Source organism: Tachysurus vachellii, chromosome 4 (assembly GCF_030014155.1).
Source record: "Tachysurus vachellii isolate PV-2020 chromosome 4, HZAU_Pvac_v1, whole genome shotgun sequence".
Lineage (NCBI taxonomy): Eukaryota > Metazoa > Chordata > Actinopteri > Siluriformes > Bagridae > Tachysurus > Tachysurus vachellii.
Window position 1 is genome coordinate 13,451,530 of NC_083463.1, and position 26,680 is coordinate 13,478,209.

At 40.7% G+C, this 26,680-nt stretch overlaps 1 protein-coding gene and 1 long non-coding RNA gene across 3 annotated transcripts in view; one reads left to right on the forward strand and one right to left on the reverse strand.

The window, feature by feature from the left end:
- Positions 1-26,680, forward strand: part of pbx1b (pre-B-cell leukemia homeobox 1b) — a 66,895-nt gene that overhangs the window by 27,079 nt on the left and 13,136 nt on the right. For both annotated transcript variants that reach the window (XM_060867838.1, XM_060867837.1), the window contains exon 3: positions 26,319-26,563. In XM_060867838.1, coding sequence (XP_060723821.1) covers positions 26,319-26,563 — 245 coding nt within the window. The remainder of the gene's footprint in view (positions 1-26,318; positions 26,564-26,680) is intronic.
- LOC132844420 (uncharacterized) lies at positions 7,496-10,865 on the reverse strand. Its single transcript, XR_009648342.1, has 2 exons — positions 10,756-10,865; positions 7,496-7,715 (listed from the first exon to the last, which is right to left on the reverse strand). It is a non-coding gene; the product is annotated as an uncharacterized LOC132844420 (long non-coding RNA).

Below are 26,680 nucleotides of genomic sequence, written 5' to 3' on the forward strand. Positions count from 1 at the left end.
CACAAGCAAAAAACAAAGTATGCTCCTGTCGCTTTTTTGAAGCCTTCCCTGGTTAATGATTTTTAGCTTTACCTGCACGGCCAAATGAAAGCGTCTTTGTCTGCAGTCTCAGTATGTTTGAACAGCAGAGAGTCAGAAGATGCTGTGATTATTCAGACAGCTACAATAGCTATATAAGGACATAATGCTCAGGACTAAATCACACTAATAATATAGTGTTGTTATCTAGTGTTACCTAAGATCAGCATCATTGCATGTGAATGTGTTTATTTAATTGATGATGATGATGATGATAATGTAAAGGACATGTTGATACAGGTTCTCTGTCTGTCTGTTTCTTTGTATGTTAGATCTCAACATACAAAGCCATTTTTATCATCACAATTCATTAATAATCAGCTAGAACTCTGTCTTTTATGTATGTGTTTGTCTGTCAGCCTGTCTGTCTATTTGTCTGTCTTCTCAGACAGACTGGGAATGCTCCATGCCTGGATTATTATGTTCTTGATTCTCTGTGTGGTGTGTGTGTGTTTGTGTTTTCTGTGGTAAGGCCTGTCATCTCAATACTCTGTCAGTGGATGTGATCAGAAGAGTCCGAATCCTTGTAGTGGAGGAATATATATTAAACATCCAGAGCTCCCTCAGGCTGTTCGCTCTCTCTCTCTCTTCCGTTTCTCTCTCTCTTCACCCCTCCTTAATGAGAATACCTCCTAATTATTCCGGTGGCTGTAGGGATGGAGGGCTGGAGCAGAAGCCGATGCCCATGCTGAGCTCAGGGACGTGACCGCTATGCTGATGAAGCTCCTGGATCAATAATTCAGACACGAGCCGTAATGGCAGGGCTCGGGGAGAGTAAGAGCAATACGTCTGAGTCAGAGATTGTGCCATGAGCAGCCTATCCATGATGCACTGCACCTCAGTGCGTAGACTCTGTTAATAGCCCGTTGCCTGTTTCCTTTTCTTATTACTATATCTTGCATTGTTCCTCATTTGTAGCTTGCTGAATCGCTTCATTCAGACATCAGTCTTTGGTGATGGGTAATCCTCCTTGCTGGGTTTCAGCTTTTTTTCTGTTTTAGAAGAAGGGCCAGTGCAATCTGATTCTCCATCTCTTTTTCTTTCCCTCCTGAGGCATCTGCATGCATCTTTTAAAGCGATCGCTCCTCACACAGGACTTGGCTCCAGTCTGGGTCTCAATTATTAAAGCCAGCACTCGTCTCTCAAGCTTCATCTATATATTTTTATTCTCTTCTCTAACTCTTTGCTTCTGCATACTTTCTTCATTCTTTCACTTTTTTGTGTTTTTTTTGTGTTCTTTCAGTTCTTCTTTAAGTAATACTTTACTCTGTTTAACTTTACTTCAGTGATGAGACTGATTACTGGTGAAAACAGTATAACCAACATCAACAGAAACAGAAGTGATGGTGGTGATGATGGGCTGACTCTGGTGACATGATAGTACATATTTTGTGTCATGTCATTTACATGTTTTTCTTTCTCATCTCTGTTTCTCACTCTTCTCTTTTCTGTGTGCTTCTGTTCCTGTTAGCCCCCACCCACCCCCCTTCCACTCTGTCATAGTGGAATAGTAATAGCACTAACAGTGGTTAATTGATGAACAAAATAATCAATTCCAAGCTCAATTCTGGATCGCAGTTCTCGCTCTGTAGATTTCTGCATCGCCATACAAAATACCATATTCAGACTTTTACATCAGCTTGCATAATTTTTCACATTGAAAAATGTTAACATTAGCACACATTTCTGAGGAAAAACAGAGAGTAAATATATTAAGAGCGGTGTTTTTTCTGTTTTCTTTTCTTGTTTTTTTTATTTTGTAAAAACGTCAATATTCTGTTTTAAAAGTAGCAAGTGCTGATTCTGGGAAAAATAAAGAATTGAGGTGCATCAACATGAATTTTATAATCACATTGTGGCTCCCTGGTGTGCTTAGATATTCCCACCTCTACTACCAACAACAACAACAACAACAACAACAACAATAATAATAATCATAATCATAATAATAATAATAATAATAATAATAATAATAATAATAATAATAGTAGTACTAAGAAGAACAGCAAGAGGAAAAATCTCCATAACCACCAGCAATACAGAAGTTTTGCATTAAGGAAAAAAAAAATAAAACTAATTCACATTGTAAAAATGCAACAGAAAATAAGAAAATGCTCAAGATTTTAATGTTTCCATACATATTCAAATCAGTATATAAATATTTAAAAATAACAAATAAAAATTAATAAAGACATCTTTTATTCTCAGAAAAGTGTATTTTGGTAACTGGTCACAATACGCATATTATATCACAGTATTGCCTGCCGTACTCTCTTTCTCTTTTTGTCTGTGTGTAATTGGACAGCAATAAACAATAAAGTCTTCTGCATCCTTCCTTCTGTCACCCTCCATAATCGCTCACTGCTCTCAAACATTGCAGACGAAGCTAGATGAAAGACTAAACTCAGAGAGCAGATTAAGACCATTTATGCAGTGTTAAATCTGTTTCATAACAGCAGATAAACATTTAACAAACAATGAGTTTACTCTGCCTCAGCACGAAGACTTTTGCATGTGTTAATAATTGTAGTAAGCTCCATTGGGAAAGTTGGACAGGCTTGAGCATGATGCGTGTGATGGATGTCGTGTCGCTGCTGAAGTCCAAAATGAAGCTTCGCTACAGTTTTCCATCACTGTGTCTTTGATGTCACAGCGCATCAGGAGTCAGTCTGCGCGCTAACGATTCTGCAGGAGACGTTTCAGCCTGCTGTCTGAGATCTGCGGTTTTGTTCTGATTCAATCCAAACGACATTTTTCTATTGACTCGACTTAATAAACGCCAACAGACTCGCTTAGAACACGCCTGTCGTTTTTACGTTTCAGGGCCCTGCAAATGGATGGAAAGACTCGTAAATAGAAAGCGATGCGTCCTAAATGATTCCCATCATAATCCGTAATGAGAGAGGACGCCGTTATGAGTTTGCCTGGTTCGAGGCTGTCAGCAGAAAAACACTCTTGGTTTGCTTTTAATGTGTCTTCAGTCTTTCATTAAAACGGCTGTGCCACTCGTTCCGCTAATTCCCTTCAGATGCCTGTCGGCCCTGGGTAATAAAGCGCATTCCTCGGAAATCTTGTTCTCGCTGCTTGGATGAAATATTAGGGTTTGTGTAAAACCCAAGACTTCACATTGTATGATTAAGTCAGTGTCATGCACTTCACGCATTATCAATTAGGCACGTGTCAATAATTGGATATGCAGTCGAGCTGAACAGTGAACGCCCACTTTTTCAGCTCCATTACTTTCATTAGCATCTCAACTGATCATTACATCCATGGAAATTCTTTGAAATATCAAAGTAAAACCAGCCAGGTATACAATTAAGTAACCTGTATTTGCTCTAATACAGAATTTCACTGTATATTGCTCTAGATTTGTTCGTCATGTTTACTTGTAGCCTGACATGCTAGTGGCATAGCAATCTAATAGATTTCTCTATTCTTCATATCCAAGTCTATTGAAAAAAGCAAACTATTCAGCTCCAATTCCATGTTTGATCATATTGTTACTGTGATAATATGGCAATTATTAGAAAATCAAAATAATTTGATTATTTGTCTCTAAAGGCAGCGTTGTTCCTTATTCCTGCTGAGTTGTGGTGATTTACATGTTTAAATGTTGGATTAGAATGGATTCTCTAGTGTTTCCAGACACACTGGAGCCTTGTACATGCCAACTGGTGTCTTTGTTGATGAGGAGAGATGGATAGGAGGCATTGTGTGCTGTTTTGTCAGTTTGATGTCCGACGTGTGTGCCTGGCGTGGACTATTGACGTTGAGTGAAGACGAGACGGACAAATCGGCAGCTGCTCTTAATCACATCACGGCACCCTGGTGAAACGCTCTTTGTCATCTGGGAGAAATGTGTGCGTCTTTTGATTGCTCAATTTGTTGGGTTCCCTTGCAAATGTCTGTGCGTGATTTTTTTTGTTGTTGTTGTTTTCAACGTGACCGAGAAAATCGTTGTCAAATGAAATAATAAGTTCATAGTGAGATTGAGGCTCAGGAGTCAGATTTGACTAATAAAGCTGCTAATCTGCTGGTAGTATCATATTTATAATCTTATTTATGCTATATTTACATTACAGGGACAATGGAAAGAAAATTATGAACTGTGCTTTACTGGTGCACTGTGAAAGTGTTACCTTGTTCAGTAACAGTTACTGATGGAAGCACAGGACTGTTTTTTCTTTTTAAGTATAAAAAGGAAGAGTTTCTATAAGAAGCTATTGTATATGAGGTCATGAAGTTGTGTTTAATGCATTTATGTGAAGGTCAAAGGTTCAGACAGACTTTGTTATTCTTACAATATATTCTATGTGACATTAGGTGCTGTGCTGTGACTAATCTCCTTACTTTTCAGTATCGCTGCAGCTTATTTCAGCTAAAAAATATTTTCTTATCCCAAATGAGGTGTCTGTCATGCTGGAATGTTTGCCGAGAGAAGGCAGTGAATCTCAGTCAGTGTGTAAGTGTGTTGGCTATGTACTTTTTTATGGTAAATTGACGATGCCAGGTGTCATTACCGTACATCAAGCATTCAGAAGGTTTCTTTACATACCGACCCAGATGTTTGGTTCACAAACGGTTATGTATTTACTATATCAGATCATATTTTATATGCAAGCTGCATGAGTTCTTATCCTGTATAAATATAATGGTTGGTCAATAACGACAGTAGGAAAATACAGGTATAAGAACTACATGTATAAGATTGTTTAAGACTACATGTTTAAAAGAATCAGTCATTTTTGTTCTTGCTGGAAATATTTAGAAATGCTGTTGGTCTAGATGATCAGACACGTAAAGAGACGCCTCAACAAATGGTACTTAACTGATCAAGTCACCCTAAAGAGTCTGATTGGTTGGATCGTTTGCCTAAATCTAGATAAGTGTAACATGCTGGGGATGTGCACTATTGATGCACTTCTGCTTCAGGTCCAGCACTCATAACATCAAATTCCAGTCTACAGCTATGAAGACTTTCTTTCTTGTCAAGGCTCTTTGGTTTCTCTTTCATTTTGGCCTCTGAGCTGGCGGTTTGTTCATTTCCTCAATGTGTGTGGGTATTTGTGTGTGTGTGTCACAATGCAGAAATATTGGATACAGCAGCTCTCAATAGTTCTCAGTGCCAGAATAACAAACCACAACGCACCATGGTATTATATTTACTTCATACTTTCCCCAAGTGCAGCTTAGTTCAAATTTGGCCACAAAGCTGAAGTTTGGTAAGCGTTCTGAATTAAAAACAGCCGATCTTTAAATTTCTCCATTTTTTTTGTGTCTTTTAATTTTTTTAAACTAAATAGTAATGATGCATTACCTCAGATTGAGCCATATTTCCAAATATCTCTCTGAAGCCAAGTAACTAATTGTCCTTATTAAGTAAATAAAGGCTGGTTTTGAGACAGAGCCCAGAGAATGTGTTTCCCTCGCAGAGACTGTTGGCTCAGAATATGACAAGGAAATTGCACTCTATCTGCAGTAGGCATGTGCTAATATTACATTTCAAAGTCATGATGAGTTTCTGACATTTTAATCATGACTTACGATATTGTCATGATATATTTCTTAAAGTGTCATGAAGCTCAGTTTGGGAAAGCTCCATAGAAAAAAAGGACACATGTCATGTGTTTCTCTAGGCTTCATCAAAATAGGTCCCTTACAGACCAGCAGGCTTTGGAGTGCTAATGGAGTGCAACATTGAACTTGCTAAATATCATTATTGATTGCATATTATTATTGATGGTGGTTAACACATGGTTTGTCCTAAGGAAGAGAGAAACCATGAGGGGAGCATCAAAGAGGTGAAGAGACAGAGCAAGCGAAGGTGGGAAGTCATGTTGTCCCTAATACACTGGTTACACAGTTGGGTCAGACCCACGACAGCAGAACAGCCTTTGGGAAATGTAATGATAACATTAAAGCACCCAATTACTCCCATGATGTCCATTCACAACGTTTTTTATAGTAGATTCAAAGATATAAAAGTTTATTGGGTAAGTGAAAAGGGATGGTGTGTGGGATGCTCTCTGCATTACGGCCCCTCTGTGGCTTTTTCAACTGTATAGAAGATTCCAAAACTAAGCAAAGTGAGGAATCTATGAGATTCTGTATGTTATACAGCTAGGTACACAATTTATGAAGCACTATGCTATTCAGTCTGTAGGGGACTTTTTTGTTTTGAGAATGATTTTCTCATGAATGAAAGGCAACTAGGTATTCACTTTTTGAAATAATGGTGTTGTGTTCCCTTTATGATCACATTGGTGGTGGCAGACAGAAGTATCTTTTAGACCATTCTAACATGTGGTACCAAATGTTCCTGACCAAAATTAACCTGTAGGCTATCCTAACCAGTTTCATTTATTTCTATAGTATTGTAGATGTGAAGACATCACACTGGAACAGTGGGGTACCATTTCCTCCTCACTTTCCTTAGTCCCAGTTACTGCATGTGTATTTGTGCTACATGTAGATTTGTGCATTCTCTGGGTGAGTTGTCCTCCCGAGTTTTCTGGTCTCCTTTCACCTCCCGAAAAACATGGCAGAAGGAAGATTTGCTACTCTTCATTGCCCCTTGATATTATTGTGTGTGTGTGTGTGTGTGTGTGTGTGTGTGTGTGTGTGTGTGTGTGTGTGTGTGTGTGTGTGTGTGTGTGTGTGTGTGTGTGTGTGTGCTTTAAAGTTGGGTGATATAATATTGATTATTATGATAAATTGTGGATATTGTATAGATTTTTTATTTTTATATTTTATAAATACAAATGAACTGGAAGCAACTAATGCAATGCAAACACAAATTAAACAACAATGTTTACTTTTACTTACTTTTGAGGACATGACAAATAATCACAAAATATTTCATTGAGAATGGTATTTTTTTTAATTCTATCATAATGCATTACTGGCATTTTGTTAGCAAACCTATATATCATGATTCATATTTATGTATTATAGAAATGTTTTCATAAATTGTACCATCACCCACCTCTAGTGTACATAGTGGTTAGCTCGGCAATAGACTGGCATCCCAGTTTTGTGCTCAGTGTCCTGACTCCAGCTCTACCATGACCCTGATCAGGATAAAGCAGTTACTCATAGAATAAATGAATGATGGAATTGCAGTTATGCTCTCAAAGATAGATGGCTTGAGCTGTTAAGACAGCTTTTCCACTAAAGGTAGCCCTAAAAGTGTCATTCTTTAAGCTTACAGAACTATGATAACAAGAGAATTTCTGCCATTTTGACACATGCCTACTCTTGATTAGATCTACTCAAACTCCAAGCATCAGGCCCGCATTTCAGCCTCAGTATAAAGTTTGTATTTTTGTATTGTGTCTTGTGTTGCATCACTGCAGGCAAGTCAACTGAAAATCCTTTTCCGCCTAAGTTTAGTGTAGAAAACCGGCCCCTGGTGTTTTGTTATACACAATTTTATTTGGCTTTATAATGATATATAGACGTTTCCTCAATAGAAGAAATGGGAACCCAGTGATGGTCGGTGGAGGATGAAACACCCCTCCTCCTCCTCTTCATCCTCCTCCTCTTCCTCTTCTTTCTCTGTCTGTTTCTCCTCGTTAAGCAGTCCATGTTGTTTTTGCAGTGAGACCGGGAGACTTGCGCCGCTCTTGCGCTCTCTGTGAGCAGAATGCGAAAGCAGGCGAAAGCGAACGAGGGAGTCAATAAAGCCTGAATGTTTTATGAAGGCAGAGATATTCAGATCACAGCGCAGCTGACGGAGAGAGAGAGAGAGTGGGAGAGCAGCTCGCGGCTTATATAAAGAGACAGAATAGAAGAGCTCAGAGGCCCGCATCGCTCTCTCCGATAGGGTTTTTTTTTGTGTTTTTTTTCCCTCTTTTCCACACACTCCACTCATTAACGCTGTGCTGGGGCGAAGCCCAACCTCAGTCTTAGTCAGTTTTCATCTATCAGAACATCCTCCAGTCTTCTCTTTTCCTTTCTCTCCCTCTCTCTCTCTCTCCCCCCCTCTATTTCTTTTTCTCTCTTTCCGTATCGCTCTCTCATTAAAACCAGGCATAAACACACTGCAGCACCATCACGTCAACACCACTGCCATCAGGTGGGATTTAAGCCGAGTGAAACGCTCACTGTGATCGTTATATCGAGCTCTGTGCAGAGAGGTCTAGAACATTATCACAATATTCTATTATAAAATCGCACATGACTGTTAGAATTACTTTACTGGCAGGACACATGCAGTGCTATCTTCAGACATTGCCCAGAATATACATGAATAGGAGGATGAGTGAGAGTCAAAGCAGAACATGGTATAGACAGAAGGAGAAGGGAATGGAATGAGGGAGAGATGGAGGGACAAAGGAGGAGAAATCTGTTGAAAATTAACAGGGTCGCTGCTCATATTCCACCATGTGAATGAGACAACCTGCCAAAAAATGCTTCCTACATAGGGAGCTTCTTCATGAGGGTATATTGAAGGTTTGTGAAAATATTATCGAGTGTGAATATTGTGTTGAAAATGTTGAGCCTGTGCATGCTTGACAATATTTTTTCCTGCATGAGGAGTGTCTATTTTTAGCCATTATTAATATTAATAGGTTGGGACCTTTTGCTAACAAAGTAGTTATATGAGTTCCTCTGTGTGTGTGTGTGTGTGTGTGTGTGTGTGTGTGTGTGTGTGTGTGTGTGTGTGTGTGTGTGTGTGTGTGTGTGGGTGGGTGGGTGGTTCGGTGGGTGGGTGTTTGGGTGTATGTGCGTTTTTGTGTGATAGAAACAGAGTGCTCAGCTCCAGCAGAGTGTGTTTTCTCTTCTGTGTCATTAATCTGAAGGGAGATGCTATTTTTTTCCAGTAGCTCATTGAAGCTCTGAGTGGAATCTGGTGCAGGAGCGCTGGGGTCACCTCAAAGACATCTCACATCAGACTTTGCTGAAGTCAGAACACTCTGTTTCTCTCTCTCACGCACGCACACACAAAGACACTGCTATCTGAATCCCTGTGCTGTCTTTTCTTTCTCTGTTTGTTTTTGTTTACACTTGCTGAACATGTGTGTGCAGATGTTGCAGTTGTTATTGATTATCTAGTGTGTGTCACCAAATCTCAGTCACGTTTTTCCCCTCAGCACAAGTGTGTCTGGCAGTGCCATCTCTCTCTCTCTCTCTCTCTCTCTCTCTCTTGCTCTCTCTCGCTCTCTTTCTCTTGCGCTTCCTCTCTCTGTCTCTCTCTTTGTCTCTCTTTCCCTCTCTCTTTTGCAGCTCCCAGCTGACAGCTCCTCTTTTCTATTAAATTCATTTTCTGTGTTGTGGATCCGAATTTGTCTAACACACCACACAGATCAGCATGAGCAGAGGGAAAGAGAACAAGGGAGTGTTGGAAAGAGAAAGAACAAGGGAATGAGGGAGTGACAGAGGGAAAGAAAGAGAAAAGGAATAAGGGCAAGATGGTTGGAGAAAGGCAAAGGGAACAATGGAGTGGCAGAGGAAGTAAGGCACTGCATTGAGGGAGAGGTGAAGAGAGGAAGAAAAGTAGCGGGGGTAAGAAGGGGTGGAAGAGACAACTGTGAATAGACAGTGGAACTCATACTGCCAGGAGGAGCAGGTGCACATGCGCTCAAAGGTCGAGGTGTGTGAGTGTGTGTGGGTGAGTGTGTGTGTGCACCCAGCATACAAAAAGGTTTCCTTGGTTGCCCTGTGTGTGTGTGTGTGTGTGTGTGTGTGTGTGGGAGAGCTGAGACAGAAAGAAAGATAATGTGTTTATAGTATGCCTGTGGTTCACACTTTGTGTGTCTTTGTCCATCAGAAGCTGTCTGTGTGTGTGGCCCATATGTCTAGGTGCTGATAGAAAGAGAGAGAGAGAGAGAGAGAGAGAGAGAGAGAGAGAGAGAGAGAGAGAGAGAGAGAGAGAGTGTGTGTTGGCAAAGGAGATAAGCGTGTGTTTATAAGCTCGGCCGAGTGTGCGCTCTAATCTGGCAGCAGCATATTTCCCCTCAGCGCCCGATAAAGAGCCGAGAGCAGCCTTATCTCTATCCCTCACACACACACACACACACACACACACACACACACACACACACACACAGACCAAGACAAAGATACACAGTCATATAGACACATAGGCACATACACACATTCACTTCCACAATGGCTTCCAGCAATAACTCCCTCACATTCACATACTTATATCACATATACACAAATACATACACATACACATTGCACGTTAACCCCCTGTCCTCTCTCTCTCTCTCTCTCTCTCTCTCTCTCTCTCAAAGGTATGAGAAAAAACAAGGGAGAAATGGAAGTTTATGGGGAAGAGACAGGGAGAAGGGAAACTTTATGATGGAGAAACAGCAGAAGTACAAGTGTAAGAGGGAGACAGAAGGGGAAGTATATGAGGGAGAGATAGAGGGAGTGGGTTAGTGTATGAGAGTCACAGAGGGAGAAGGGCAAGCATATGAAGACTTTGAGAGAGAGATAAAGAGAGAGAAAGGGAAGTGTACAAGGGAGAGACAGATGTACAGTTGTTCAGTCTAACTTGCCACAGAAGCCCAATTGAGGTTGTTGTTATTATTATAGCAGGTCAGGAGGGTACAGTGTTCCTTTACGTTCAGAAAGGAAAAAGTCTAAAATAATACAATTTATTTAACTTCATGTGTAAATAACACTTGTGTACACATCTGTGAGCTGCTCCTGGGCACTCACATAGCTTTAATAATACTTAATCCTGGCTTTGTTAGCAAGACCTGTGTTAGTAGCTCATTCTATCTGACTGACCATTTCTACCATCTCTCTCTCTCTCTCTCTCTCTTTCTATCTCACTCTCTGGGCAATAACATTCCCTCCTCCTTCTCCTCCTCCTCCTCCTCCTCCTCCTCCTCTTTCTCCTCTCTGCTACCCAGCTTCGGCACAATTATAAAGCTCTCTCTTGTCACGGGGAAAAGACTGAATTGTCATCCGCCACTACAAATTGCCTCTACTTTTCCCACAGCTCAAAGACAGTCTCGCTAACACACTCGCTCTTTCTTTCTTTCACTCCCTCCTTTGCTTGCTCGTCCCCTTCTCCCAGTGAAAAATCGCTCCCCCTGCAATTTCTCACACTGCACTTTGAGGTAAATACATACGGCTAGCCTGAAGCATTAGCATGCAATTATTCAGACAACTGTCAGACCGCATGGCATTAGAACGAACTGTGTGTGTGTATGTGTGTATGTGTGTGCATGTGTGTGTGTGTGTGTGAGTGTGTGTGAGTGTGTGTGCGTGTGTGAGTGAGTGAGGGTGAGTGTGTGATCAGCATGTATATGACAGGTTTAGTGTTCGCTGCCTCATCGTAACAACTCTACCGAGTTTCTACGAACACTTTGCAAACTCACACTTTTGTTTCAGCTCTTGCTCCCTGACGCCTTCCTGCTCTGCTGAGGCAAAACTCTGACATGCCTTGTGTGTGTTTGTGTGCTGCTTCTGCTAGGAGATTTCATGAATTAGCATTGTGCATCCGGGACACACAGGTGCTGAGAGAGAGGGGAAGAGAGGAATTGTGAGAGGAGGAGACAGAAAGTAAGAGAGTTAGTGAGATAGAGTACGGTGGAGTCTCAGAGTTGTGCAGCATGTAGGTCAGAGGCAGAGCGGCTTTCTCAATCAGCCTCTGACTGCAGTGAAGCCACTGAGACACACAGCCCAGCTCCTTACACACACACACACCATTCCCTTCAGCATCAGGGATGTGTGCAGTCTGACACACACTCTCTCACATCCTGTCTGTTAGGGAATCTCCTGAGAAAGCACAGTTAGCAGTTTTGTGGGATTTCTGTCACTTTTCCTTTAAATCAGCATTAAACAATGTATATGTGTTATTGAAGGTAACTGACACTGACATTCCTCTTTAATAAATGTATATCAGGGTATATTCACGGTTACCTGAATATCTTAAACCTGAGTCTACTCAACATTAACCAAACCAACTGTGTCCAAATTTCTCTCTTTTTCCACTTGCATTCTTTTTCTCACTTTCTGCCCTTTCTCTCCATGAACATTTCCATCTCTGTCCCTATCATGTCTATCTCTTTCCTATCACTCTTTTTTTTTCCTTCTCCATTTTTCTGTCTCAGTCTCGTTCTTCCCCCTCTTTTTTCTCAGTATGGCTCTCTGACTGTTCCCCCCTGCCACTCGCTCTCTCCCTTTCTCTCTTTCTGTCTCTCTCACCGCTTGAAAATGAGATGAAAGGTTAGCCATTTTCAGTTGACTTTTCGAAATGTGCTTTCATTAAATCTAACCTTGACAGAATTAGGTATATGAACCCGTGGTGGAGAATTAAAGTCATTAATGACCTTCAGACGGTTTAATTTACTAAGATTTTGTCCTCCATCCTTCTCTCTCTCTCTCTCTCTCTCTCTCTCTCTCTCTATCTTTCTCTCTGTCCACCTCTGACCTACTCTTCCTTCACATATGGTATTAATATTCCTTTCATCATCCCTATACTGATGGTCTATGATATACTTCACTAACCATGATCTCCCCCCTTTCCCTCTCTCTCACTTCTCTCTCCCCTCTCTACACTATTCCTTTATTCTTTGACTCGTTTTGTCCTTTGATTGACAGCAGAGGTTCCTCCTGACCCATATTAGCATCTGCTCCATGACCCAGATTGGGTGTGTGTAACAAATGGCTTGGCCACTCTCACCACTTTCACACTCTTCTTCCTTTCATCACCATGAAGGGAAGGATGGATGAAGGGGATGAAGGGATGGAGAGATAAAGGGGGCCGTCAAGAGCCACCGATAAGAGTTTGTGTCCCGAGGGCCTGGCCTATCTGGGGCTCTATGGATGAGCATTTTCAGTCGGACATTTCTCTCTCTCTCTCTCTCTCTCTCTCTCTCTCTCTTTCTCTCACTCACTCACTCACTCACTCTCTCTCTCTCTCTCTCTCTCTCTCTCTCTCTCACTCACTCACTCACTCACTCTCTCTCTCTGTGTGTGTGTGTGTGTGTACTACATTACTATTCATGGGAATGAAATGACAGGTTGAGGAAGAGGCCTCTGATGGATGTGATGGAGCAAATCTTCCTCCATTCATCATCCTATATTTTCACCTGCTAATGTTTGCAAGATGGACGCACGATAGTAAGCTAATGGTGGCAAAGCAATTTTGAAGGGGGAATGAAACTGCATGTGTGGCTCTTTAATTTCTCATCTGTATTTAGTCATCATGTATACTGCATGAGCTCAACATAATGAAGCTATGTTTTGTTTCCTCATAACTGAATAATATGAAAGGAACATACTTAGTGTCATTATTTAGCCCGACTTTCTAGTCTTTATCTTCCACAGATCAGTAGACCTCCATTATGCGATTGTTTCTATGGTTACATCTTCTCATTACAACACTGCGTCCATGAAAATACACATGAAAACTAATTTTTTCCATCTTGCAAACTGTTAGCTTAATTAAAATGTTTTTACAGTTTTTATATTTTTCCTGTATTATTTTTTATTCTGTAATCATGGTATCATTTTATCAAAGGACTAAATATCAGTTATTTCTGTAACAATGCTCCATTAACACCCACTATTTTAAACAGTTTGTTCATCTGCTGTCAAAGTGATGATATAGAATTTTTGGAGAATTTTGTCTCATCTGCCTGTCAATAACATAATTTGACATGTTATGCGTTTTGTTTTATTCCGCAGAATAGCAGGTAGACACTCAGTCACATACACAGTGTTTCCCAAATGACGGAGGCCCCTGGGAGTTTCAGTCTCCATCTCTCTCTCTCTCACTTGTTTTCTCTCTCTCTCTCTCTCTCTCTCTCTCTCTCTCTCTCTCTCTCTCTCTCTCTCAATGTGAAACAGGCTCTGAGTCAATATCATACAGAAAAATAGTGCACCTGGTAGGAGAGAATAATACAGCTCAACGTTTAATATACAAAATGTCCACACTTTCAGTTTGTTCAGTTTCTTCTAAATTACTTTATTTACAATTTTCCAGCAGGAATATACACTTGAAATTTCTACTAGAAAATCTCTTATGAGATTGCATAGTGCCACTAATTGATATTCCTTATGTTTACTCATATCATCATCAAATCCAATTTCATTCATCCCTAGTCATCCCTAGGCACATGCAGATGAACAGCTACACAGTGTTTTATGATATTCAGCACAATATTGTGATCTTTGAAGTTGCTTTGAAGCATTTTCCCTGATTTCTGTATAGTGCAGTGTCTTTCAGTATGTATCATCAGGAGAGCTGTCTTCTACAAATCTTTATTTACTGTGTAATAATGTTTTTAGGCTTATCATGTTTCACTTTCGTTGCTATGTCACTGGAACTGTATTTCAGGCCATGGTTTTGATATCCGAAAAATATCACTTGTTTTTTGGTGAGCATTTTCTAGTTTCGTGTCTGGCCCACAAGTCACGTGATTGGGGTGTCTTAGCAGCGAGTGGTCCTTTGGGCTTTTGCATGATGTTTTAATGAGAGCTGGAAGCTCACAAGGCGCTATGCCGAGCGCTCTGCTGCATTTCCTTAAACTGCCAAGTAAGAGGCCCATTAATAATGCAGCTCATTAATGTGTGTAATTAATCGGGAGTGGTGTAACGGGAAAAGCTGGAAGGGGAGGGCGCTCAGGGAGCCGGGCTGAAACCCGCTGAGAATGAGGGAGAGAGAGAGAGGCTGCAGCGCGCCACACGCCGCCGACTAATGCATTATTTATCTATCCGCAAGAGAGAGAGAAAGCAGCAAAAATGAAAAGAAAGACCAAGAGCGAGCAAGAAAGAGACTCTTGCATGGGCCAAGTCACTGCTGGCATGCACTGAGATATTTGTAGGCAACGCAGCCAATCAGGAATGCAGCAGAGGCACAGTAGGTGAGGTGTGTGTGTGTGCTCTGTGTATGTGTGTGTGCGTGCCATAATGAGTGTTGGAGACTGTGTTTTATTGTGCCTTCTTAGTGTTGCTTTGCAAAGGTCAGTGTCTTGGATGGCATATTCAGGCCCTTGTTCTTTTGGTTGACAAAACCTGACTGGTGGAAAAGGCTGACACACACTCACACACTTCTGGCTCACACTCTTGTTTAGAGCATGTGCAAAATTCCTCAAGCTGACATTTCTCTTGCTTTTATTGAGCTGAACCTTTTGGAGTGATGTCAGATACATCAGCATCAGTAAGATTTACCGCGGAGAGAATCTGCTTTGCCAGTCGGTATGTGCCGTCAATCGGTCACACCATATTTCTCAATACTGTTATCGAAGGCACTTTGAATCATCGTCACCATTTCCATCATTTTCATGGTTAAATTTTGCTAACTGATGTATTCCTGTCAAAAGAGAGCACACAGAGTGCCTAGAGGACAAGCCTTGTTAGCTTGCTATACACTACAACAGCTAAATCTATTTAAAAAGCTTTGTTATGCTAAGAAGCTACATAATTTCTTAAGCAATACTGTGATACTATAAAATGGAAAGATATCAAAGCTTAGCGATATCCCATGATGTTAAAATCCCCTTGCCTTTTAGCAGCTGCTCACACTGACAGTGACAAAGTAACAAGCAAAGATGAATAGTCTTTTGACCAATTCAGGGCACATACAGATAAAAAAATACAAAACAAAGTCCTAGATTTTTTTTGCATTGTTCTTTAAATCGTATTGATTTACTTTGCTTTGTAGTTTGCTGTTATTCCACTGTACAATTTAAGATTAATGGTTGATTGAAAAACTGGTATTAAGACATCACTGATAAATTACTATTCTTCTAACAAGTAACCTAAAAAGCTAATCCTGCACTACAGAAGAGCTTAATGTACATCAAATAGGAGCACCCAGAGATGCAGATAACAACACATTGGATGGAAAGTGGTTAAGGGTCACTAAGTTTGAATGCAGTGTTCAAAGTGCACATTGTTGTTTAAACCATGGCATACTGTAAACCTTAACTAACATGTAACTTTGACAAATTACATTGACCAGCCCAAGGTTATTCCAAATATTGCCCATACTCCGGGGATTTTGCTTCATCTGGCAACACTAAACAAGTTGCTGGAACTGTGTGAAGGCATCAGTGATGAGTTACCATACTGCACTTTTTTATGCCGAAATTGCTGTTACAAAATGGAAACAAAATGTTTGTTTCAGTCGAATTGTACTAGTATTGTGAACATTGCGTCTAAAAATTGAGAATAAATTTGACAAAGCACATTAAAAACTGAATTAAAAAATGACAATTCAAGTGGACTTGCGCACATAAATAAGGTTTGGGATCTTGTGTTTTTTTAAATAGAGTTTATTTACAAATTACTAGTGTAAAATTATATTGTAAATGAATGTTTTTGTGTTTATCAAATTACATTATTTGCAGCTTAGTCTCATCATTGATGTGCACTGCAGGCTTTGCTGCAGATAACACAAAACGCAGCAGATCGTCTGGAGTATTTGTCGCCCCACCCCGCTCCGCCGCTGCTACTCGCCGCTCCTCTGCTGCTCCAGATGTGCTGTAATTTACTGCGACTTGGCTAATCAGAGTAATTAAGGATTAATTACTGTTAATCACTTTTACATAAACTTGTTGGCGGTGAGAGAGAGAGCGACACTCTATGAAATATGCCACACAAACGCACACAGATGGAATGAGGGCTGGGAGGGAAGGATTAGAGAGAGAGAGGGAAAGAGAGAGAGAGGGGGGTGCTGGGGTAGTTGGATGCCTGGCATTTCTCCCTTTGCTAAATTTCCCAGGAGCTTCGTGCTCAGCCGATTCTGTTTCCGAAACACCATAGCCTCTTTTCCAGTGCATGGCAGAACGTCTCAGAGCATGGGGAGTAACCATTGCTGTAGTATTTCCACATGGCTTACATGGACGTTTCTTCATTGCACTTAGATAACCACACTGAGTGGAGAACTATTTGGGTTGGACAGCTTAATGACGTAGGTACTAACTTCTGCTTTTAGTGCACATTGTCAGTTCAACTTGAAGGAAAAACTCTGCAGATGAAGTCATGAAAGCCTTTGTGGAAAATGAAAGCCTTGTTCTAATTACGATTTTAAACAAATTCAGTTCTGAATCCCACATATCATCATTTATTCAGCAGAACAAATAGTGATGATTCCTGGATATTAATACAATTAAATATTTAAAAAAAAAATTACATACAAAAACGCATTAATAAACCTGTATAACAGTAAAAAACTATCATTACAGTAAAAGGAATTTGTGTTTATTACACCCAGCTCTCTTCATCTCTTCATGCTCTGCTGAATATTGTATAACTTACCATTATTTTCAACATGCATTATATTGTAATTGTGAATACATTAAAATGTCATCAGTCTGGAAGAGGACATAAGAAAAAAAAGACACGCAGGCTGTTGCTCTGACAGAAGAATATATTTTTGTATTATATTTAAAATATGTGACTAATGACAAATAAAATGTCATGAATAAATTGTAAAACATAGTGAACTATTAATGATAATGAAATTTTGTAGTGTATAAAATATGACTTTATGTATGCACTATAATACAGAGCCTCCTATATTAGGATTGAAAGTGTGTGGACTGTGGACGTGAGTGAGAGAGAGAGAGAGAGAGAGAGAGAGAGAGAGAGAGTCAGGTTTGGATGCAGCCGACCTGTTTTGCCTTTTCCCTAACGCACAGTGATGGGGAGGACGAGTGCAGTGTCAGCAGGGCTGTGTGTAGCGCTGTATGAAGTGACCGTCCAGCCCTGTCTTGTCTCGCGTGTATGATGGTGTCTCCACCTCCTCTTCTCCCCCGCTTTAGGAGACTGACGTGCTCGCTACCCCCTCCCGAAGGGAAAAGAGCCAGAGGGGAGCTTTTAATGACACACAGCCAGTCTTGCCCTCGGGGAGGAAGTGGACGCTACAATCATGCAGCTACATTTATTTCACATTACACTGCACACCGACGGCCTGGCTGTTTATTCACTGTACACATGTATAAATGTAAATCCACGCTGTCCACACACAAGGCATATCGGACCTGCTCTATATCTCATGCTCTGACTGGCCCTTAAAAACACGTCAGCTGGAGAGTCGGTGTTTAGATATGATGTAGGTTGCACGGCTGAAGAAAAGTAGCTTTATACAAAAAAAATAATTATCCCTGTCAAGCCTACACTTAAACATAAATACATAAATAGACCTTTGTTTGAGTGAATAGCGTTCGATCCCAGCTGAGGATCTGTCACTGGAGCTCGGATGCCTGTTAGTGTGCGTAAAGCTCATTTTGTTCACTTTTGGTTACACAGCTGAAGACATTTAGCTTTAAGCTAAGATAATTATGCCTGTCAAGCATCTAATTACATATAAATACACAAATAGTCATTTTGAGCTATATGCTTTCGTTCAGCTCAGCTTTTCAAACCCTTGGCATGTTGGAGTGTGTGCGAAGCCTCCAGGCTTGCAATTTGGAACACAGCCCTGATTAGTAGGAGCGCGGAGGCAAGATCACGTAATATCAAAGAGCGAAGAGGAAGAGTCCTGTAGCCTGAGGATGCATTATATTGTCCTGTTTGAAATGAGGAGCACCATTTTCTTAATGAATGGCTTTTACTCGGAGATTTTCTCTCGCTCTCTCTCTCCATCCTCGGGACCGTGTCATTACCAGCCACCCTCGGGCCCGACTGCCCTCTAATGATCGTAATTAGCATTATTAAAGCCGGATCGAGCTCCCTAACAAAGGGATGCCTTCTTACGCTGGTCCACCGAGCTGTAAGCTCAGTCCTACACACTCCAGGGACAAACAATTTCAAGATAAGGAATAAAGCGTGAACACAGACGCACACACACACACACACACACACACACACACAGAGCTAGCTTTAATCCAGCGCCTGTCATCTCAACTCGTCACACCTCCACGCACACAGGGACTTATTCTTTTAATTGATTATTTAATTTGCAATTTACTTCTGATTTAGTTGATTAATTACCCTCCATGATAGAAAAAACTAGCCATCCATTTAAGATTTTTTCCCCAAAAAGATATTTTTCTCTCATTTTTTGATCTGCCTTTTCCATGCTAATTATTAATGAGTGACATTTTTTTACTACCCTGATCTGCCCTAAGCAGACATTGCAGCATGGCTGCATTAGCAGCTTAGTGGCACGAGGTGGCCAAGATTTAACAGCACAGAGTCTGACGTCCTCCTCCCGGTGTGTGCGTGCGAGTGCCTCGGTTCCTTTTCCGTCCCGCTACCCCCGCGCCTGTATAATGAATTCTGCTGCTGTTGAATTAGCATGTAGCTGTCGCTTCGACTCTGCTGCTCGAGTCGTGACAGGACCACCACCACCACCACTCTCGCTCACAGTCGACCCTCCCTGATTTATCAACCACCGGGCGCCGCAGCCGAGTGCCACAGCCTACTGAATCAGCGCCGTGCAAAATAAAAAACACGCGAGTCGAGCTGTCGGCATAAATCAGGGCCCACCAGAAAGGGTTAATTATGCAAATGGGACGCGACTCCAATCCAGCGCTCCCTTCGCTCCCCTCTGTTGTTTTTGATTCAGGCTATGAAAAGATGTTCCATTCTAATGATTTATTATTGGAAGAAAGGGGAAAAAATTGCAATTTGTTTCCTCTCTCTCAGTGGCTGGTGCTTCAGGTGGAACATAATGGAGTCGGACTAGTTTTTCTCCCACTTGAGAATAAGAGAATTTACACAATAGTTCTGTTGACTATAAATATAATGCCCTGGTGTGGGCAACGTGGCAAAATATTATATTATGGAGCTATTTTACATACAAGTTGCACAGATCCGACACACATGTTTAAACAACAGTGCTTTATAAAATACATTCTGAACAGCTATGATTTAAATGTGGTTTTAAAGTTAGGGCAAAACAAATTTGACGCTTTTTAACCATGAACAGAAAGATATTATGTAATGGTGGTAACTAAGGATGGGAATTTGAACAAATATACTTATTCATGATTGATAGATTTTATATAAAAACTGGATTTCTGTAAAGATTAATTAGAGTTGGCTCTAAAGGAAGAAATGGAAAATAAAATGAAAACAAAAAACAGTATTAGTGTAATGATTACTATTAATTGACTACAATATTAAGTCATAACTTGTGCAGATGTTTGTTTGTTTAAATTTTAAGTCCAACAATTCAGTTGACTCATATTGGTCGAAATGCCAGCTGGCTGTGTCAGCCACACCTAAAATGCGCTACAGATTTCCAGAGTTGTTTTGAAATTTTTCCAGGTGGCATGTTATCACAGGGTCCGGAAACAAATTCCAGTACAAAATTTGAATAGGCAGGTTGCATATTTCCATTTTGAGCCATTGTGGTATGTGTAATTGCTGACTTGCTGCACTTGACGTGTCACTCACTATCCACTTTACTACTGAAATGCAAAACTCTGTGTGTGTGTGTGTGTGTGCACGTGTATGCGTGTCCACATGCGTCACATCTGCCTAAAAGTGACAGCACAGCCTAACATTCATTCATTAAACATCAGCATCTCCCATCGCCGCATTGCTATGTCAACATGAGCTGCGAGCTTCGGAGCGGATTAAGCTCTGTTGCGGCTTTTGACAGACTGGTGTTACCCAGCGCTAATCTGATGGGAAGAGATGTATGGGGAGGTGAATACGTTGTGTTGTGACTGTCTCTTGCTGTTATTATAGCGTCATTCAGAGCTCGGGATGAGATTTAGGCGCCACGGGCTGGAGGCGAAGCCGAAACTGTCTCTTTGCTTATCGATTGAGTTCTTTTATCACTGATAGGAGACATTTTTTGAGGGTGTTGGGAATCCTGTTTTGATTTATGGTTTGTGGTTTTATATTTATGCCTGGAATAACATGATACATTCATGGCATGATGATTGTACCAACAAATATGGCGATTATTATTATTGTGCCAAACAATAATAAAACATTATAATACTTTTAACTTTGCAAAGAGCACAACACTAAATAGCATCTGGAACTGAGGCGGAAGTGATTTTGTAACCTAACCATGCTAACCACCCAGTTACATGAAATAAAGAGCAGATCTCATCGAATTATGGTTGTATTTTTCAGAAGAGGTATAAAATGTATATTACAGCATCATGTAGCGAAGTCGATTATTTTATCTAAGCAGAATGAATTGAGAAAGTTCATCGTGTACTCTGACGTGCCCCATCTCTAGAAATCACAACACAGTTTGGACACTTTGTGTGGAATTTTTTGCCCATTTCCCCCTTTTTCTTCTGGCCTCATTCTCATCAGGCCAGCACTTAAAGCAAGCACTGTACCTTACACACTTGCATATTCTGCTGGTAATACTAATTAAGCGTTGTGAGCTGTGATGTGCTGTCAGTGTTACAAGGCTACGGGAAATGCAGTTTGAAGCTGATGCCAAGTGTTTGCATTTTGGCCTCCTTCTCCTTCTCTTGGAAATGTTTCAATCATATAAGGGACATTAGCGGCCTTTGCTTCTCGTGCTTGTTCAATTAAGCCTTGCCACAAAAGAAACGTTAAGCCTCAGCAATGGCTAGCCCCATTTATAGCACTTCAGTTAATATTTCAGTATCCCACGGAGCCTCGGCACAAGGCAGGCAGCCATGTTGAATGTTTAGTTAATGGAAAACACAGACGACTGGGAGCACTGCACATTCAGCAGTGCACAGTAACACAGCAGGGAGGGAAAAAAGTAGGCAGGGTTTTAAAAAAGCAGTCATCTCGGGAAAAGGTGCATAAATTCTACTCCGGCCTTCCATTCCTCACGGGTTCCTCAGAAAACCCTCGGCTTCCCGAAGAAATGAAATGAATCGCCTCCGATAAATGAGCAGACGGCAAAGAGAAATCCATCGTGCACTAAGCCTGTGGCTCGGGTTTTTATTAAATATTGATTTGATTTGTAAAAGGCCAGATGTGCAGAGGTTGAACAAATGTCACAGACTTACATTTTATTTAATCTTTTTCTGGATTATCAGCTTTACAAAGTAAAAACTAACAATAGTTTTGGCCTTTTGTACAGCCACGTCTGGCTTAGTAAATCCCAAATCCAGTAACGCACATCTGAGATGTCCACAGCGCAGTGAGGTTAGTCTGCTGTACCATGAATAGACGTGCCAATATTACTTTTTCCTTATCATGATAATTAGTAACATTGTAGCTTTGTCTTTTACATGTTCTCAGTGAGCAGCATCTTAACAATCAGCCATGTCTCATTCAGGAGCTAAGTTTTCCTTGTTCTTTAAAACACCTCTAAATTGAGGTTGGTTAGAAAAAACTGTCCTAAAACTACCTTTTAAATAGAATAGACTTTACAACTTTAGACTTTACTTTTGGCAAAAAAAATCTGCCTGCCATGTGCAGGGATAGAGCTGGAATTTAAAAATGTTTACAATCAGTTTACAATATTGTGTAATCTTTCATCCTCGGTAGGTTTCGCCACTCTGGAGGGTTGATATGAATCAAAAATGTTTCCCCACTGACAGGATAATATGGTGTACTTGGCTACAAGTGCTATTCATCCAAGCTAAAAACTAGCCAGTGATTGTGAATAAACAAATAATTGCTCAGGTTAATTTGCTGTTAAGACACTGAACAATGAGGACAGAAAACTTAAAGTATGAAGCATTTTTACTTAAATATCTGATAAAACCCTCAAATTGTTTCACAAGATTGCAAAAAATGAAATAATTATTATGTTAGAGATGATGTCAAAAGAGATCAGGACTGAAAGAGAGAGAAAGAAAAAAGAGAGAAAAAGAGAGAGAGTGATCAGTAAGCTCACAGATCAGCTTGTTTCAGACCGCTCTGTTGTTCTGGTGAAGAGAAAGTATGGAGCCAAGGCTGGAAAACATTAGGAGGAATCAATTAGGCTGCCATTAAGAAGTAAAGTGGCCCTCACTGAATCGTGTAATTATGACCTTCAGCAAAGCCACAGTTATGGAAGCACAATACCCTCCATCTCTCTTGTGCGCTCTCTCTGTCTCATTTAGCCTTAATTGTATTTATTTAGGATAATATATTGTATGCTTTTAATGACATGCTTTAGGTTAAGCAAGAGATAAATCATCATTTGTCTTGCTTAGACATGGTTGGGAGATTACAAGTATAGACAGTTGTACAGCATATGGCAAGTGTAATAGAGAATTCACTGAATATGTTTTTATGAATCTTCCTAATCTTAATTACATTACTTTTGACCACTGAAATATAATTCTCTACAGAGAACACATAAAGTAGTAGATATTATCCAAACACTGGTATTAGAGATATATTAATAACACCAATATAACATAACATCACATTATTAAGTATACTGTAAACTTTCTGTTCACTGTCTTACTAAACTCAAAAACAAAGCTTCATGCTTTGTTAACAGTATATCATTTGTACCTTTAGGATGCATCTTTTACCTCGTAGACGGTTATTCATCTTTGCACCACTGGTAGAACAATGATGGAACATTGTCAAAGGATAGGGAGTTGTCCCACATAAAGTGTCTTTACAGGATAAATAATATGGTGTATTAGTAATTCGAGTCATTTTATAGATATATAGACACACACACACAAAACTAAGCCTACATGTTAAAACCAATATTGTCACTACAGCCTGAATAAGCGTGGTCAGTTGAACATGACGTAAAAACTGGTGGATGAATGGTGGCCATGGCTCACAGATGCTCTCCAGCTGCACTCTGGTTTTTCTTGGCTGTGCTGTTGCTTTGGAATCACGAACAAACAGCAGAGCTGCTTAGAGACGCGCTTTCACTGGCAGAGGCAGATACAGCCATGTGGAGCGCTATTAAACCCAACTCAGTTCTGATTCCTCGCCTGACTGGGTTTAGTTTTCAAACTGTGCAACCCTTGTGAAACTATTGGTGTTTTTTTTTCTTCATGATTCCATAACATGGTTTTATATGACCTCATATAATAATATATTTCCAAGAGATTTCATGTCAACAGCTTCTTTGATTCTTCCTTTTGATCTTGTCCTATATGTTTTTTCCCTAATGAGTGTATTGGGTTTCACTGTACATTTTCTTGCCTGCGCTGACCCAAACAGATTTGCTCTTTAAGAGGCCGATGGTGAACGGGCCTCCAGCCAAGTAAAATAAACACAGGAGACTTGGCAGATGCGGGCTGAACGGTGTACGAATGAGGGGAATTTTTATGTTCCATTTTCACTCAACAGTCTAGACGGTTTATCCCGTTTGGGAAGAATTCTCTCGGCTTTGGGTTTCAGCTAAACGCTGCCCTGCACTGCTCTGGCTGACGTGATGTAAAGCTTGAGATGTTTGCTCTGTAATTCAGCTTGCATCAGACTTGCATCACACTTTAAGGGCTAAGAGTGCAGGGTTTATGAAGCACAGGTCTGTCTAATTGGCAGCACTAGCAGTAGTGCATTCTTTTATAATTACGTTTGAAAGAATGCGCTACAGCCTAAGCATACACTCGAGCTCGCAATTTTAAGAAAGGGTTGTTTTCTAATTATTTAAGGCTGTCTCATTTGGTGTAATCTGGACACCATGCTGAGTGACATCAGTCTTTATTTACTGTTTCAGCGTGTATTTTTATAGTGTTGGTCTTGTTTACAATCTTTATCTAATAAAACTTTAACAGTGAGCCTTTTTTGTGAGTTATAGTGGTGACAAAATGAACACTGAATTCTTGCATCTTTATTGTGATTTAATCAGCAAAGCAATGTAATATACAATTACAATATAAGTATAGATTTCTGCTTAAAAAAACACAGAGAAACTTGACAGGTGCCTGTTATAGTCCAGAGAATACTGTAAATGTTTTAACTGTTCCTCTGATAGTATTTAACCAGGTGCGGTTTCATATTCTTTGTATAAATTGTGTAGCTGAGGTAAAACCTCCTACTCTTGGACAGGATCTCTAAAATATTATGGGGTATTTTTAATAGTTGTGACATTACCTTCAGGTCTTTTCCTTTCTTTATTGGTCAGAGGCTCTGCCAAACCACGGTTTATGGGTTTGTGTTACATTGTGCCATGAACCCTGCTTCCTTTCCCCTCAAACATGGCTCTGTCCCAATTACCTTATCAGGTCAGATTCAGTTTCAGGCTCTAATAAAACAGGATGGACGTGCAGTTCCTCTCTCCCATAAGGCTCAGCAACATGGTGCAGCTTGTTCGACTCCATGCTGTGCGCGAGACATGACCTCCTGAACGCTCCCACTCGCCAGCAGTCTCTAAATTTGCATGAGTACGCTTAAAAGCAAGGGGGTGGGAAGAGCACTCCCTCCTACCCCGCTCATGGAGTACAGCAGGACTCTTTCCCACTGAGCTTGACCCCACGCGATGCTGTCCGATCCCCACACTGCGGTCTGGAGTTAATGCACCGAGTGCTTGCTTTGTCTCTGTGTTAATGAAGTGCCCTTCTCTCACTCTACTCCTTTCACTCCTGCACAATGGCATGCATAATCAGCATTAACACTCAAGTGCTGCACTTGACTCTGGAGTCTCAAATCCATGTTTTGGCGAGGCGTCAAACCTCATGAGGAAATGATCGTCAACCTTTGACTTGCCATCGACTAATTCAGAAAGGGTACACTTTCCCCATGCACTCATTAGAACGGACGGAGAAAGTGTTTCTAGATCAAAGGGATGAGTGAAAAAGACTGTCTGGTAATTATTCTGGTACATGTGTGTGTGTGCTGAAAATGGCAACTGCCTTTCTCTTTTTACTAGTGTATATGTAAGAAAGAAAGGGAGATAAAAAGAGAGAGTGATGAGAGCCCTCTAGTGGATTAGAGTAAAACTACAGGGAGGTTTCACATCTCTGCACAGCATGCCCATAATGTTCTTAATACACCCTTGGCAATTTCCCATCATAACATGGAAGTGCATATCAACAACATAACACAAATTCCCTCTTTACACATAAGGGGATTGTGTAGTGGCATTGTAAACAAGAACATACTTGACCTCCTCAGCAACAAGAATGAAGTGGAGGAGATTTATGGCCTTAGACAGATTGAAGAAGGGAAAGTCTATGAGGGCATGTTAAAAGCAGTAGGTTTTTATTAATTGAACTTTGTCAGGCACTGGGAAGAATATGAATGAAACGAAGTGCCTTTTTATTTCATCACACTAAAACACTGTAAAGCTGACTGTAGCCTTTTTTTATTTTAGGTCCACTGAATGTTTCCTCTCATACATAGAAATTAATTGTGAATCGATGAAGCTTGAGATCCATTGCCAGCTCTAAACCAGTCCATTCAGCTTGTACCGCTTTCAGCGTTCAGCTTTTTACTGGCTTCCACTGCTTGCTTTGTTACAGTGCTGAGTATCCGAGGTGCCCAGGAAGAAGAGCCTCCCGATGCCCAGCTCATGAGACTGGACAACATGCTGTTGGCTGAAGGCGTGTCGGGGCCAGAGAAAGGGGGTGGGTCAGCTGCGGCCGCAGCCGCTGCAGCAGCTTCAGGAGGAGCCGGAGCTGATAACTCAGCCGAACACTCTGATTATAGAGCCAAGCTCTCCCAGATCCGCCAGATTTACCACACCGAACTGGAGAAATATGAACAAGTAAGAGACTTTCAGAAAAGTTGGCATGCATGTCCTTGAACTATTGATTTGTTGTATATCCTAAAAATGTACATCAAAAGTGCTCAACCCAAACAGTCATGGACTAGGTTTGAAATG